This window comes from Lissotriton vulgaris, chromosome 7 (genome assembly GCF_964263255.1).
Source record: "Lissotriton vulgaris chromosome 7, aLisVul1.2, whole genome shotgun sequence".
NCBI classification, from domain to species: domain Eukaryota; kingdom Metazoa; phylum Chordata; class Amphibia; order Caudata; family Salamandridae; genus Lissotriton; species Lissotriton vulgaris.
In genome coordinates, this window is record NC_141695.1 from 622,088,560 (window position 1) to 622,105,456 (window position 16,897).

Here is a 16,897-nt window from a genome sequence, read left to right on the forward strand (position 1 = left end):
TGGTTTTTTGCTTTTTGTGTGCTTCAACTCCTTTGGTTTTGCTGTAATCATAACTTCTTTCCAGGTTGTATTTTTCTTTATTTCCTTTTTTTCCTCTCTTGTTATTCATGCATTTCTCACAGTTTTCCATTTTTCTCTTTCTTTATGCACACTTTATTTCACATTTATTTCTTTCCCCTCTTCCTCTTCTTGCTCCTCAATATACTTTTCTTCTCTCTTCATTTGTTCTCATTCATGGGTTTTTGTCTTGATTTCATTTATTACAAAGTCATTGCTTTACTGCACATGTTATGTCTTTGAATATAACCTCTTGGAATGTTAAGGGTATCAATTCACCAATTAAGCGTCAACACAACTTATCTCATCTAGCCAAATTGAACGTTGACGTTGCTTTTCTTCAGGAGACTCACCTTTCTGATGTAGAATCTGCTAAGCTTAAAAGAGGTTGGGTGGGTGATGTTTTTTATTCACAAGGTGATGGTAAACACAATGGTGTTGCAATTCTTTGTCGTAGGTCTCTCCCTTTCACTGTTATTTCCCAAGAATCTGATACTAATGGCAGATGGGCGCATGTCAGACTATCACTTAGAGGTGTTCCAATCTCTCTCCTTAATGTGTATGGTCCCACTATTGGTGAACCCCTTTTTTGGGCTGAGTTTTCACCACGTAGCACCCAATTCATGGATGATAATTTCATTCTCGCAGGAGACTGTAATCAGCCTCTTGATCCATTTATAGATAGGAAATCTGATGCTACTTTTATCCCTACTAAGCCACACAAACTTTTCACCCAGGCTATATCCCAACATAAACTTGTCAACTCTTGGCGACTTTGCAACCCGACCTTGCAGGAATTTACCTTTTATTCACCATATCATCGCTCCCAATCACGGATTGACTACATTTTTGTTTCCCATGATCTTGCTCAAACGCTTACTGCAGCAGAAATTGGCCCGATTCTGCTCTCGGATCATGCCCCTGTCGTAGTTAGCCTTGATGTGCTCCCTAAAATTGATGGGCCCAAGAGATGACGTTTTAACAATACCCTCCTCTTGGATCCTAAATTTTCTACTTCCTTTACTGCATTTTTTGATGAATTTTTTCTATTCAATGAAGTTCCGCCTACTCCCAAACACACTGTTTGGGATGCTTTCAAGGCAGCCTCACGCGACTTCATTATTAATTATGTCGCAAAGAAATGCAGATCCGCGCGTCATTCAACTAAAACTCTCCTCACCAATATTAAGCGATTGGAACACGCCTATTACACCTCACATTCCAAAGATAGTCTGACAGCTCTAGTGGCTGCTAAGCTTAAATATAATGAAAAATCTACTGAAGATGCTTCCTTATATTTACTTAAATGAAGTGCTTAATTCTATGGTGGTAGGAATAAAGCTGGGAAAATCCTTGCCAATTATCTGAAGGTCAAGCATAATAAGATGAATATTGATTCTGTTTATGACTCTGATACACACTTACATCACAAAGAAGCTGACATCCTTGCCACATTCTCCCGCTTCTACAAGACCTTATACACATCTGACACCCAACCCTCTCCTCATTCTCTCACTCATTTCTTCTCAACTATTCAACCTCCTTCGCATTTCCCTCTTGATCTATCCTCCTTGGAGACTGACATCTCACAGAAAGAGTTACTCAACGCACTCCAGCATCTTAAACCTAACAAAGCTCCTGGCCCAGACAGCTTCACTGTCGAGTTTTACCTCCATTTCTCTAAATTATTGATCCCAAAATTGCACTATCTTCTCCATTCCTTTGCTGATTTAGGTGTCTCCTCGGGGTCCTTTTCAGATACACACATCTGTTTAATACCCAAACCTGGCAAAGATGTACAATATTGCAAGAACTACAGACCTATCTCCCTAGTTAATATGGATTATAAAATGTTCGCAAAGTCTTTGGCGATAAGAATAGACCATCTTCTACCTGACCTTTTAGGAGAAGAGCAGTCTGGCTTCGTTAAAGGTTGTAATATCACGGACAATACTAGGCTTTTGTTTAATATTCTATCAAAATCATCCCACCTCCAACATTCCCTTGCCGCCATAGCCCTGGACGCTGAGAAGGCATTTGAGAGGGTTGAATGGCCCTATCTCTTTCATACCCTCAGTTGGTTCGGGTTTGGCCCTAAATTTACTTCCCTAGTCTCCTTATTATACTCTCACCCACGTGCTGCAGTTTATGGCAATGGTCAAATTTCTCCCTACTTTGCCCTTGGTAGGGGAGTTTGTCAGGGTTGTCCCCTTTCACCCTTTCCTTTTAACCTTGCTTTAGAACCCTTCTTATCCAGGCTACGCCAGAATCCAGACATCCATGGCTTTCAGACCACGGATTCCTCCATTAAACTTGCTGCATACGCAGATGATATTCTACTCTTCATCTCTAATCCCACGGTCTCTATACCTGCTTTCTTGGAGGAAGTGTGACAGTACTCAATCTCTGGCTATAAGCTTAATAATGATAAATGGGAGATCCTCCCCCTGACAAAATTCACCTTCAAACCTGACTTCAGCGCCTCTAATTTTACTTGGAGCCCCTCTCACATTAAGTATTTAGGACTGTATATCACCCCTTCCATCCACGACACTGTTTCCCTCTGCCTTACTAAATGCACTCAGAAAATCTGACCTCACAGCCCGTTGACACCCTCTTTACATGTCTTGGTGGGGTCGTTTAGATACCGTTAAAATTATGCTATCCCCCATTGTTTTATACACTATCTCCAATATCCCTGTCTCTATCCCAGCCAAATTTATTCGGTTTTGTCCTCCTTTTTATGGCATAAAGCGAAACCCAGAATGTCCCTTGCCAGACTCATTCGCCCCACCTCTGAAGGTGTTAATTTTCCTGACTTTCCGGCTTACCATAAGGCTTTTCTGTTGCGCCAGGCTTGCTTTTGGTTGCAAGACCCTGACTCCCCTTCTCCTTTATGGACCAAGGTTGAGCGCCTTTTCCTTTCCCCTTTTTCTTTTGCTGAATATATTTCTTTCTCTCGTAAGCCCTTTTCGATTCCCACTCCTATTCATAAATTCACTGTCAAACTCCTCTTATCTGCCACCTCCCCCCCCCCCTAGGAATATTGCCAATTTCCTCTCATCCACTATCTGGCACAATAAATACCTTTTAATCCGAGGTAAACCCATTTATTGGAGTTCTTGGAGGTCCAAGGGATTGATTTGGATTTCGCAGCTCTTTTCACAATCCACCTTCTTGCCTTTCCACACCTTGCGTACCACCTTTAAGTTACCATCCTCTTTTAATCCCAAGTATCTCCTCCTTAAAGCAGCGGTCATGGAGGCTTGTACGAAATTCTTGTTGGTACCCCCAGCTTCTACTTCACCTGACCTCACTCCATCCAACTTCACTCTATTCTGCAAACTCTTCCTAAAGCCTCTGTTGTTTACAAGCACCTCCATGCACAAACACTTCCTAGACCCAAATCCACGGTGGAGGAGCACTGGGAAAATGACCTTTCTACATCATGGCCATTATCCTTGTGGGACAAGATTTGGACAAAGGTTCGTAAAACTTCTAGATCGGCATCCTTGACTCAATCTCTATTTTTCATAAATAATCGATTGCTCCTTACTCCATTTACCCTTCACAAACGATTCCCTACTACACCTGATGTATGCTGGTGCTGCTCCTCATCCAATGCCACTCTTTTTCATATGCTGTTCCTCTGCAAGAATGTACATGCCTTTTGGTTGCAGGTCTGGTCACAAATCAATGTAATTTTCCATACTTGTATCCCTTTCTCCCCTACTCATGTCTTTTTGGGCAGTCTCTCTCCTTGTTGGGACGAGACTGACCTTTACGTTCGTGTTGTTGACTTATTACTGGCTGTTGCATTCCAACAAATAACTATTAATTGGAAGTCTTCCTCTACTATTACTTTCAAAGCATGGTGGTATAATGTTTATCATAATCACAGACTTGATACTGCTTTTGTTTTTCATGCCCAGATGGCAGCTAAACGTGCAGATTTGGCTTCCTGTTACGATGTATTTGGATAGTTGTGCAACTCGTTCCTATCGGCCACGACCTGCTCAGCAGGAAGTTTCCAAACCCCCTTGAAGCCCTTTTTTCATTCCCCTTTCTTTGTGAACATGATTACTTGCATAATCTCATTTGTATTTATTTTTATTTTATATTTGCTGTACCCTTTCCTTCACTTTTATTGCCCATGACAAGTTTACTGTTATTTCCATATTTACATTGTATTTTGCTTTTTCTTCCTAGATTCTCCTTTCCTTCTCCCCCTCCTGTTTTCCCCCATAATTTCTTTACTGTATTATGTATTCATACCTTTTATTATGACCAATAAATTTATATTGAACTAAAAAAAAAAGACATTTAAATAAAAAAGTGGGCCTAGAAGCAGCAAATTTATAACTAGATTGAGTATTAGCAAAGTGAAACATTTCCCTTCCAGGTTAATTCGCACAAATCTAGCAAGAGACTTCTATGAGCAGAAATCAAGGATTTTGAATCTGGTGGAGAACATTCATTGCAGAGGTATTCTTTTCAGCTTAACGAAAGCCAAAAAATGATTACTTCTATTTTTCTACCATGGAGTTGTAATTGTTCCCATATGGGTTATTGGTCTGTACTTGAAAAGGACTTTGAAAGCTTCTTTAACATGGATATTCATCAATGGCTAGGTCGGTGTCCAGCAAAGCTTGGGTATTTTTGTCATTTATTCACATTTTTACAAAGTTCCAACACTAATATAAAGGTTCAGTCCCGATCATAAAGTCTGTCTCCTGGTTAGTCCACATCAACCCTTCGACTCTGCTTTACTGTTGAGTGAATTCTCTTCTGCTGCAGCCGTTCCCGATTCATGGCCAGTACCCTGGAGCAAAAGCAGAAAAGGAGTCAGAGTGATGAAAGGGCATGCGTGTAAAGGGTGAAAGCAGTAAGGAAATGTAAAAAGGAAAGGCCGGGGGAGGAGGGAATTATCAGGAACGTGGCAAGTGAAATTTTGGGGAGCATGCAATAATATGGAACAAAGGAAGATGGAGAGGAAGGCAAAGTGATTGTCAAGGATGTAAAAAAGATAGAGAAGGGGATAGCACAGATAAATGAGAGAAAGGAGGGACAAGGAAGACATATACAGATAAGGAGGAGAATGGTGGATGTTATGTAAAGCGCAAAAGCAGCCAGAGGATTAGCAGAAAGAGTAAGGAAGCCATTAACGGTAGAAGACAGAGTAAGACATTAATGGGCAAGGTAAAAAGAACGAAACAGAAGGGACAGAGGCCACATCAGGAAGAGGAAAAGGTAGAAAGAGACCAAAGAGAAAAAGAGACTGGTCAGAACACCAAAAAAAGTCAGTGACACCAAAGTTAAAGCAACAAAGGCAACAGAAATTGTATGAAGAAATAAAAAAGAATACAAGAGGTGGGCACAGAGCAAGTAATACAGAAAAATGGAAAGAAAACACAGGCGTGAGGGTGAAATGCATTCAGTAAAATGAAGGCAGGCAACAGGAGGAAAGAGGTGGAGGCAGAATACAAGGTAAGTCGGATTAGAAAAGTAAGAGAAAGAAGGAGGGAATAGAGTAAGTAGTGATATGTTAACACCAGATAGGTTAAAAATGTACAGATCTAAAAATCACTTCAGAACCTTTAAATGCATAGTGGACAGACTCCCTAAATAAAATCTTTTTATCAATTTCACATCAACCAGATTATCTGACTAATCCTGCAGACTTACACATGTACAAAGGTAAGGTGTGTCTGCAGTATTAAAGACAAGCGTTTCAGGTCAAATAGTACCTACCATGCTGTGCACTGCATTTACTGCAGAGGTTGTGCGCAGCATCGTCTGGCTAACATGCAGAATTATTTTATACTGTCACAGACAATTCTGCTAGCTTTGCAAATTTATACAAGGGTGTTATAAAATAGTATGTAGTCAATATGAACAAGTGTGCCACCTGTTTCATATTAGCATTGCACACGCCCACTTGCTACACAAGGCAGACACTCTGGTACTTATGCACTAGCTCTTACCTCACTCGCCGGACCTCTGCTTCCTCCTTGCTTACAACTTTCGGCATTGTACTCGATTCTGTTACCATGTCACGAAGTTTTTGTAGGCAATCTGCCAAATTCCTCATTTGGTACCTGCTCACTTCCGATGTGATGATAAGCTCCCCAGATTTATTGATCTTATTCTTGTACTGAATCAGAAGAAATCAAATATGACAGAATTATTGTTTTGGAGCCTTGCTTGTAGTGTTAGGTTGAAGAAAAGGAAAATGTTAAACACCTTAAATAACATCAGAGGCTAATATTTAATAAATTATGACCCGCCAGTGCACCAGTTACAATGAAGCAAGATCTGCAATTGAAAGTTACAACTTACACACAAACATGCCTACCAGGATCAGAGATGGAACATATCTGCTAAATATTATCCACGAAGAAAATAATCATATGCTTGCACAAAAAAAATATGCAACATGAGCGCCTTAAAAAGCAGTAATTATGAGCAGAGAGAGGTATACAGACACACATCGCTGCTTGCACATGCACCCAACACGTGGAGTCTGCAATTAAAACATTGTCGCATATCACATCTAGCTAACAAACACACTGTTGCTCATAATACTTGTCCAAAACATCACTGCATACACACATGTAACAGACAGCTTACACATACAACATACATGGCCTATAACAGCTTAATAACATACACAGGCTGCTAACGTGCATAGATCCACAGACAGAGCAGAAAAGTCCTACAGTCTCCAGAAAGCTGCTGTAATCCGCTCTTACTTCCAAAATATCCTGCAGATAAAGTGACCAACTAGTCGGCGTTTATTTGACAGATTTCACAACAGGTATTCATTTATGTACATTTCTGTTATATCGAACTAACCAGTTTTATTGTATTAAGAGCGTGAGAGTCCACTTTTCGGTAAGTTATTCAGTGTTCTATGCTTTCCATGAGGTATTGTCGGGTTTTGAAGTGGATTGGCAGTTGAGACTAGGGGAAGACAATAGTACCCTGGTGTAGGCACTAGGCATCTCTTTACTCAGTTTAATAAACAAATTCATACTTTTATTCTATACCTTGTCTGTAGTCAATCGCCATAGATTGGTTGGTGACGACTCGAGCGGCTTTTTTAACCCTGCTTGCCACTCGTTGGCTTATCCCTGCAGGAAAGTCTGTACATGATGAGCGTTCATCAGGAGGTGCAGCTGTGGTGCGGATTTCGAGGGATCCATTCTGTCCACTTTCACTTTCTGCCTCATCAAGCTCTTCAAACTCCAACCAGCTGTGTATGGTAACATGACTGGTGGCCTCCTGCTACGATTTTCTTGTACGAAGGTAACGGTTGTGCGGCCGATGCGCAGCGATCATCAGGCTATATGTAATCCAACATGGTCATGACAGATCAGGCTCGCGCACAGATAGCTGCCTTTACATGGCCGATATCTCTGTTCCCTGCCTGCGCTCTTGACATGGGGGGGGGGGGGGGCACAGCCTGGCGCACGGAATGCAGTGAATACAGGGTCTACTGTCCTCCTCCCAGCCTGAAATGCTGAAATCAAAGGGCCCACCTCTGCTACTTCGAGACGCCACGGTCATGATCCTTGCTGCCATAGTAAGGCACATTGTTTTCCTGGCCTCCTACAATTTCAGTCTCCTCTGCTTAAGCTGCACCGCCATCTAGTGGCCAATAGACATTCACAGGCACAAGTTTAAACAGCTATCAAGCTCTTGGGGAAGCATTTATGTATAAAGTTTATTATAGCGCGAACAAGATCCCGAGGGATAACAGAGCGCTTTACATTATGAAGGGGGGCAGACAAAAAAAAAATATCAGAGGCAATATCCAGAAAGGGTAAGAAAGAGAATACATTACAGAATACAAATAGGAGGGTAATGCAATAAAACAAGTGTAGGGGGGTAACAAGGGTGAAGCACAACGTTCAGGGGAGATGTAACAAAATAAGAACAAAGTCAGCAGGAGGAATGTCAACGGGCCTGTGCGACTAACCCTATTGGGGTATGAATTTGTTCATTAGGAATATTTTGGCTTCCACTTTGAAAGCGGTCAATTATACTGATCTTCTTACAAGTTGCTGCAAGTTTCCATGTTAATCGGTGCACATCTTCGTATTGGCTCACGCCAGCAATTATTCCAGCCGGGAGTCTCCGACTCATCTGTTGAAGGCAATTTTCAGCCGGGGGCTTTCAAAGGATATTTAACTCTGCCTCGAGTTGCAGCATACATACTTCCAATACAGCATGGAATTAGATTGAGCTCCTCACATCTGTTCTTGTGCCAGTCCAACTGGCGATAGCATTTATTAGTTGTGATCCTTGCCGCGTGTTCAGTTGCCGCATTTTTTCCCCACAGGCCTGGTCCCCTCTACACCTCACAACGCGGCATCTTCTGCACTGACAGGAACTCTAGCATATTGTTGATGCCCGACAATTGCTGCAGTGTTTATCCTACAGTGAAAAGCAGACTTTTGCTTGTGTCTCTTCTACAAGTGTCAAGATCAGTAACAATTTAAGTTTCTATTGATGTTGCTTGTTGCACAGTGATCAGCACACTTATTAGTACACAGTAACAAGCACCCTTTTCATGTCTAATAATTTCTGCATGGTGTTTCGTCTACAGTAACAAGCACCCTAACAATGTAATGTTAACTTTTGGATGTTGCTTGTTGCACCTTGAAGAGCACACTATTGCTGGTCTAAAATAAATCATATTATTAAATCGTTAAGCATCTTTGGCTTTTCACCTTCTCACAAACTCATATCTCACAGTTCGCAAGCTTCACCAATCAGTTCCCACACACATTTCCATACATATGACACCATCAGCACCCACTGCCACAGGAGCATGGGTTTAATAAAAATATACATATATATTTAATGGCACAGATATTCATTTGTATAAAGTTCCAATATCTACAAATACAATAAAACAATGAGAACTTAAAAAGAGTTTTTTATACACCAGAATAAAAAAAATTCACACCATAGGGAAGAACAAGAAGGAGAGACAGACACACGCAAAAGACAATTTTCTAGGTCATAAAATCATCAGCTAATTTGTATAAACAATCAATACAGCCACAGAATGGGTCGCTCTCATCTATTGTGCAGGTATGTTCTCCAAATTTAGCTTTACATAAGCGTGGACACATTCGGCAGTATTAGACAAATTCCAAACGTCTTCAAGACAGTAATTTGTGCGCTCTCTACTCAATATAAAATAATTACTGGAACAACAAAAGCATCTTATTTCCTAGTTATCTGTATGTTTTTGTTTAAAAACATTCCTCCTCTTTCACTTCAGTTTATATTGAGTCTCAACCCTTGATCGTCAGGGCAACAACCCCCAAGCCCCCCCCCCCCGCCCCCACTCCTTATAGGGTGATACAAATACTGTATATTGCGGTAAAATTTCAAGTTTTGAGCACCTAGTTGTTCAACGGCTGTGGTGTCATTTTCTTTACTGACCACCTGCTGTCCTCGTTGCTAGCAGCATCGCATAATGTATAGTTCGCTCGATTGCTTCGAAATCATTTTGACAAGTAGGGACCGAAAACTTGAAGTTTGACCGCAATATATGGTGATTTTATGACAGAAAATTGCCTTTTGTGTGTTTCTTTATCTCTCCTTGTTCTTCTCTAAGGTGTGAATTTTTTCATTATGGGTGTATTTGTAGAGATTGATATTGGAACTTTATGCAAATGAATATCTGTTTCATATATATATATATTTTTTTTTTTTTTTTTTATTGAAATCCATGATCCTGTGGCACTGTGTATTCCTGCTGAAGGGGTCATTTGTATGGAAATGTGTGTAGGCATCGATAGGTGAAGCTCGTGTTAACTGAGATATGAGTTTGCCAGAGGTGGAAATCCAAAGTGTGTTTAAATCATACAGTGACACGCAAACTATATACCTTCTATACAAGTTCTATGTTAGAAGTTTAAAATGCTAATTTCATTTTTGCGGTCATAGCCACAATGCAGTTGGTGACTCCACCTCCATCATTCCAAGACACTCCAGGAGATCCTCCAGTCAGGTGGTCGATACGGTTTGAGGTGTTTGAAACTTATTTGGGGGCAATTGGAGCTTCCAGATTCAGGCAAAAAAGGAAGAAATGTTTATTTCCACTTGCTGGGTTTTGAGGGAGATCTACATTCAAGTAGTTACCAGAGTTCTTTTTAGATGAAAGTGAAGTGCTGCATGAGGTGGCAATAAAAAAACTTCAAATTATGTTTGATAAGCAACCCAGTTCCATTTTCTTGATACACAAGTTCTTCAAACGCAAACAGAAGGTTGAGGAAGATGTGAATACCTACATCACGGTCCTTTATAGACTTATTTCTGAATGTCAATTTGAAAATGTCATGGATCAGTTAATTAGAGACCAATTTGTGTGCCGGTATAAACAAATTTGTCAGAAACTTTAATCCATGGGGAACCCATCTTTGGCGACACCATCAAAACAATAAAAGTATTGAAATATCACATTTCTGTAAGATAACTTGGAGAAGCCTGCTGAGTAGGTGAATGTAATTAAGTCTTCAAATTCATATCGGAAAAAGTCCAAGAAAAATTTTGGTACCAAACCTTCTGGGTTCAAAACGGAACCATCTGTGGTCAACAGGTGTTACCATTGTGTTAAACCCCCACAAGCGAGTAATGGTAAACCTTGTCCTGCCAAAAAGTTACTTGTAACTACTATAAGAAGGTAGGACATTTTGCCAAGGCCTGTCAAAAGAAAAAAATCTTTGGGCATGTGTGACGCAATCTGATAGTAAGAATGAATCAGATGTGGAGGGGTTGAATAATTTAGTGCTTAGTGTGGGAGATGAAGTATCAAATTGTAACAATAACCATAAAAAAGCTTTTAAAAAAGCCAGTTGTGTTACAGGGGATTCCGCCACATGTGTTGATCCCATTGTTGAGATATGTGGGTGATCATTTATTTATTTATGCGATTTTTAAAGCGCTGCAATTACCCATAGGTGTCTCGGCGCTGAGAGCTAAATCTGATACCAGTAAAGTAAATCTCTGAGGCAGTATTTAGAGTGATTTATGAATAATCAGGTCATTGAGAAAACAGCCATGTCTTTAGCTGCTTTCTGAAGTTGATCAGCGTTGGACTGGATTTTATATTAAAAGGAAGGTAGTTCCATAGTTTTGCAGCTGCGATGGTAAAACATCTGTCTCCCCAGTTAACTTTCCTTGTTCTGGGTATATGAAGCAGATGAGCAGTATTGGAACGAAGCGTTCTGGAGGTTGATAAAGGCTTGAGTGAACTAAGAAATTTAGGTCCCATATTATTTATTGCCTTGTAGACAATACAAAGGGCCTTGAATTTCGTGCGACTTCTGACCGGAAGCCAATGCAGTTGGTCCAAATGTCTAGAGACAGAGCTAAATTTTGGAATACCCAATAAAACTCTAGCTGAGGCATTTTGTATTATTTGAAGTTTGGAAATGACCTTTTTTTGTGCGTTGAGGAAGAGGGCATTGCAGTAGTCAGTGCGTGAAAACACCAGTGTTGGAATTAGTATTTTTCCTGTAGTTGTAGGAAGATATGGGAGAAGTTTCTCATGTTAAACTCCTAGTCGATTTAGGAGCAATGATCACTATAATCACTCAAAAATTAATCAAGGACACATGGTGAGGGATTTTATTCACACCTGACTGTTCACTGGTTGTATATGAAGGGTGAAAAATTGAGCTTTTAGGCTACATAGAAGTTATGTTGGAATTTAAAGACAGGACGATAAAATGTATGTTGCCATAAAAGGGTTGAACATTCTCATATGGTTCCACCATGGTTTGTTCATAATGATCTTTAGCCCAGAGCACAAACAACAAGTGTTAGTGGTGGAATGCAAGGATATTGAGGAAGAGTGGAACCATACGTTCCCTTAAGTCTTCTCAGAAACCTTGGGTAAGATGAAGGGATTCAAACACAAAATGAAAGTCAAGAATAGGGCAGCCCTGCTCCAATGCAAACTACTTGGGGTACCATTCAGTGTTAGGGAGGATCTAGAGAAAGAACTAAAGCTATTACTGAACCAACAGAGTCATCATTATGGTTGTCCTCGTTAGTGGTTGCACACAAGTGGAATGTCCAACTTTGTGTGTGTGCTTTGACCGGAGGTCACTTAATAAAGAAATTTGGATTGATTCCTACCCATTACCCAAAATCAATAACGTATTTGCCCGCACTGCAGGGGGTAGTTTATTTTCCAAACTAGACTTTGTATCAGCCTACCACCAAGCAGATCTGCATCCAGAGTCAAAGCACTTCATGGTGTTTGTCTCTCCTATTTATTCCTAACATGCTAAAAGAGGTGCAAGTTGTCTTAGTTTTCCAAGGTGACGTGCTGATTTTTGCAACAAATGTTATAGCATAACGTAATTTTGAAAAACGTACATAGAATTTTCAAGGTCTATGGGGTAATACTAAAAAAAGAGATGCCAATTCTTATGCAGTGAAGTTGAGTATCTTGGACACATACTCCTTAAGGTTAGTATCAGACCCAACCCAGGTTTGAGTTCATTGTGGAATAGGCTCCTTTTGTAGACAAGTGTGGTGTCAAGGCATTTTTAGGGCTTTATGAACTGTATGCGCGAGTCATTATAAACTAAGCTTCCAAAATTAGACCGATCAGTAGTGCGCTCAGAAAGGGAGCAAAATCAATTTGGGATTAAGAATGTTCTGAAGCCTTTAAATGGATAAAAGCTGAATTGGGTGAGAGTAAAGCTCTAAAGCCATTTGATCACTCAGTAACTTGCTGCATCACGTTTGATGCTAGCAAAGTAGGGTTAGGAGCTGTGCTCACTCAAAGATTCAGAATATACCACTGCTTTAGTCTACAGGGGAGTTGCGTGTTGCCGAATTGCAGTATTCGGTGAGCAAGAAAAAATTGTTGGCGTGTTAGTGGGCGATGGAAAAGTTCTGGTGTTATGTCTGGGGAAATGGTTTCTGTCTAGAAACTGGTCGCAAACCTTTAGTGAATATTTTGGTTGAGGTGGTGGTAAATGTTGTACCCCAAGGATTTTAAGGGTATCTAGTAAACTTTTACAATTTCAGTTTGATCTGGTACACATTTCTGGGGACAAGAATGTCCAAGCCGATTTTCTTTCTGGGTTCCCATGTAGAATTAGAAGTCTGTTAGGTAGCGCCCATCAAAATACCTGAATAAGGTGTGTGTTCTGAAGAAGCATAGAGAGTTTCTCTAAGGCAGAGTTCTTCAAACTGTGGGGCGCGCCCCCCCAGGGGGGCGCAACACCATCCCAGGGGGGGCGCGGACTCCACCCGAAAATCTTACATTTGTCTTTCACTAGAGAACTCCGGTAGAGGGGAGGGAGGGGAAATCATCGGGCCGATCAGCCCATGCTTTTCTCTGTTAATCACCGTCCCAGGAGGGGGTTAATTGTTAGAGCTGCGGCGGGAGGCCCCTGTTAAACCGAAAGCAAAGGAAGACAGTTCTGTTCCTTCGCCTTTGGTTTCAGAGGAGACTCCTTGCCTCCCACCGCAGCTGAAGCATTTCAGTTCAAGCCCTTCCCGGTTCAAAATTTGTGATCAATCAAGCCTCATGTCTGCGCCGCCTCACAGGCTTTCCTTTCTTCATGTGCTGCGCAAGACATAGCTGCCAAGGTTTCAGATTGCTATGTGTGACATTTTTTTTAATTTCATTGCAGGCATGAGTGACATTTCAACCACTATAAGTGACAATTCCTCGCGAGCAAAACAAAGCAATGAAGTCCATGGGAATGGATAAATATTACGAATTATAACCTTTTGAGCTGTGAGAAACTCGAAAAAGATCTTTAAACTGCTGCAGAGCACTTCCTATTGATCAAAAAACATCTGCTTTTCATAACTAGGTGCATTTTGTACTGTGGAAATTGTATGTGCATTCATTCTGCTAGGAAAAGAGAAAACTAGTAATCTCAGTATGCAAAGTGTTTAGGATTAACAAGTCACATTTCACAGTGTTACAATTCACATGAAATACACAACAGGAAGCAGCTACGGATGGGCCACATTATCGTACTTGGTGTTAAGTGGCAAGATCTGTATTGTATTTTCTTGGCTCGCGCCGGGTTCATACAAAAAGCCGAGATTTTTCCCCTCATCGCTGCATACTTTGCAGTGTTCTGAAAGCTGCGAAGTTAAAGATAACTGTCTCTTAAATAAAGTAAATAAAGGCAAAGTCCATTGTAAAATGTATAGACTTTATGAAGACAATCTTTTTTGATAATTTTGTCATGCTTAAGCCTTAAATCGTCACGAACAAATGGCCAGTATGGCAGTATTTAGCAACCTTACCAGTGAGTGGGAAACGCTGAATGTGCAAGAATGGCTCCAGTGCTGCTTTCCGGGTTCTCTCAATTCAGTGCTGCTGGCGTCCATAGCAAGGCAGAAGCACCGGAAGGGGCTCTTGCTCAGGGCACAAGGTAGTTGCAAGGCGACCAGCCTCAAGGCAGGCATTAGTTCAGTTATTATTGCTGTGTTGGCTGCCTGGTGCATTCGTTCACCACCCTCACCCATACCATCTTCCCCCCTCACCGTTTGATTTACCCATATACTATTAGCCAGAGACAGACTGCGTGACTGCAGTCCTTACTAACAGAGGGCATGCAGGCACTGCAGCTCTGAGCTGCTCAGAACTGCCAAGCCTTTTGAGCATTAAATGAAAAGGATGCCACCTTGCTTTGGGCCATACCAACATACCTCAGTGCTGCACGTTTGACCTCTCACACACCTGCTTCTGGTGTGTCTTCCCTTAGTCTTGTAACTTCACCATGACGTGGCCCATGACACTGTGCCTGCAGAGGTGCCAGTAAAATGCAGAGTGGAGAAAACCGGCGCTAGAAGATTTGACCCTAGCAAGAGGCTTTGCTAGACAGTTAATGACACTGTGATGCATAGGCTTGGAATATTGGAGGTAACAGGTATGGGGCAACCATGAGCCTGCAGTATACTGAATACCGTTTAAGACTAGATGTGGAGCACAACCTGAGGATGGCAGTAGCAAATATCCATCCACAGAGTGACCGTCTGTGGTAAAAAACATGCACACCCGTCACATTTATGTTGGTGGTGTTATTATTAATCTATGTCATGTGTGGAACAAAGCATCCTAGTAAAAACAATTTGCACAACTTTTTATCTTGGAAAATTGTGTTTTGAACTGTATAGTAAGCCTCTGTCATTTCACCACACCCACTCACAAACCTGTAGTTTACTAAACATTCTTGTTGTGTAGAACATTATTTGATGGATATGGCTCGTGATATGCACGTGGCAGTCGATTATGTAGTGTCCCAGATTCCACACATTTTTGTCAGGTGGTGGGGGGGCCCAGCATCTAAAAAAATTCAGCTGGGGGGGCTCAACCTACAAAAGTTTGAAGACCTCTGCTCTAAGGGATGATCAGGTGTTTCAACAAGTACTGGAGTTTGTCAAAAATAATTGTCCAAAGAATTAAAGGTTATCTTTCATGCATCAGCTTTTTTGTAAAGTTTGTGAGGAATTTTCCAAGGAAGACGGTATGTACTTAGGTCAGATAAATTGGTTCCACCACTCAAGTTGAGAAATGGCATAATCAATAAAGCATGTGAGGGACACCTTGGTTCCACTCACAAAAAGGTGCATTTGTGATTCTTTCTGGTGGCCTAGAATGGATGCAGACACCGACGAGGTGGTGGAAGGGCACTGTGTGTGCGTTAGCTGACAAAAGTCTGAAAGTAGCAGCTCCTCCTTTGAAGTGCTATTGAGACCTTCAGTAAAATTAAGGATGGAGGTTATGGGTCTTTACGATTCATTAGCTAGGAGGTGCCAGATTTATTTTGGTGCTGATGGGATAATGTTCAAAGTGTCTGGAGCTTTTGTAAGAGACCCTTATGCTAGCTCTGTGGAGGAATTTCTCAGAAATCTCTCTGAGGGAAGGGTTTCCAGAAATTCAAATGTCTGACAATGGCACCTGATTTATTAGAAAAGAATTTCAGTATTTCCTAGATGCCACGTAGAATAAAACATCACTAGAGTTCCTTATACCATCCCCGAATAAATGGTCTTGCTGAAAGGATGAAACACGTTGTATGGGAGTGTGTAAAATGGGCAAAAGGTGATAACCATGGCAAATCTGTGAGGAGTATGCTGTGGTTCTATAGGAGTATGCTGCCGTGTTTCTAAAGGACCACTCCTCATTACCAACCAAGTTTTCTCCTTTTGAGTTGTTAAGGGGTAGAAGAGCCAATAACACTTTTCGTCCAGGTTGGATGGCCAAATGGTTGAAGAGTGAATCTGATGTTGAAAATGTAATGTTATTGTTAAAGAGAATGTGCTTCAAACTCAGTAGTGTTGGTATGATCAAAAGAAAAGTGTGAAAAAGGTCGCATGTTGGAAATGTAGTGCAAATTAAATCAGCCAATCATGTACAAAAAGGGAAAAAAGTTTGAATTTCCACAAATGCTAGTTGCTGGTGGCCATTGGTTGAATCTCCCAAGGGGGGTGAATGTGAGAGAGAATTACAAAACCATTACCAGTGAAAAGGAGTTTAATTCCTCTACAAGTGATCAAAATGTTCAACACCTAGATAGGGGTTCTTGCATAATCACAAAACCCATTAGGTTTTGGAAATAAGATTTTAATGGAGTAACTGCATATTTTTAAGGTAAAAGTATATTTTTCTTGTTATTTTTGAGTAACTTATGGGGGTGGGGGGATATATTGTATTCTATTTTTTTTAAAAAAACCTTTATTGGAGCATTCATAAAATACAAGTATGGGCCTACAACCTCAGGGGCCGGCCGCTACACATAATTAGAACCACAACACAGCTCATCAGCCGACAACC

General features: G+C 41.0%; 1 protein-coding gene across 1 annotated transcript in view; it reads right to left on the minus strand.

Annotated features, from left to right (window-relative positions):
* Positions 1 to 4,127: 4,127 nt before the first annotated feature.
* MRPL58 (mitochondrial ribosomal protein L58) overlaps positions 4,128 to 16,897 on the minus strand; it is a 120,837-nt gene continuing 108,067 nt past the window's right edge. Inside the window, exons 5-6 of the mRNA XM_086930794.1 lie at positions 6,042 to 6,211; positions 4,128 to 4,879 (exon numbers count right to left, since the gene is read on the minus strand). Coding sequence (XP_086786920.1) covers positions 4,795 to 4,879; positions 6,042 to 6,211 — 255 coding nt within the window. The 3' untranslated portion in view covers positions 4,128 to 4,794. The remainder of the gene's footprint in view (positions 4,880 to 6,041; positions 6,212 to 16,897) is intronic.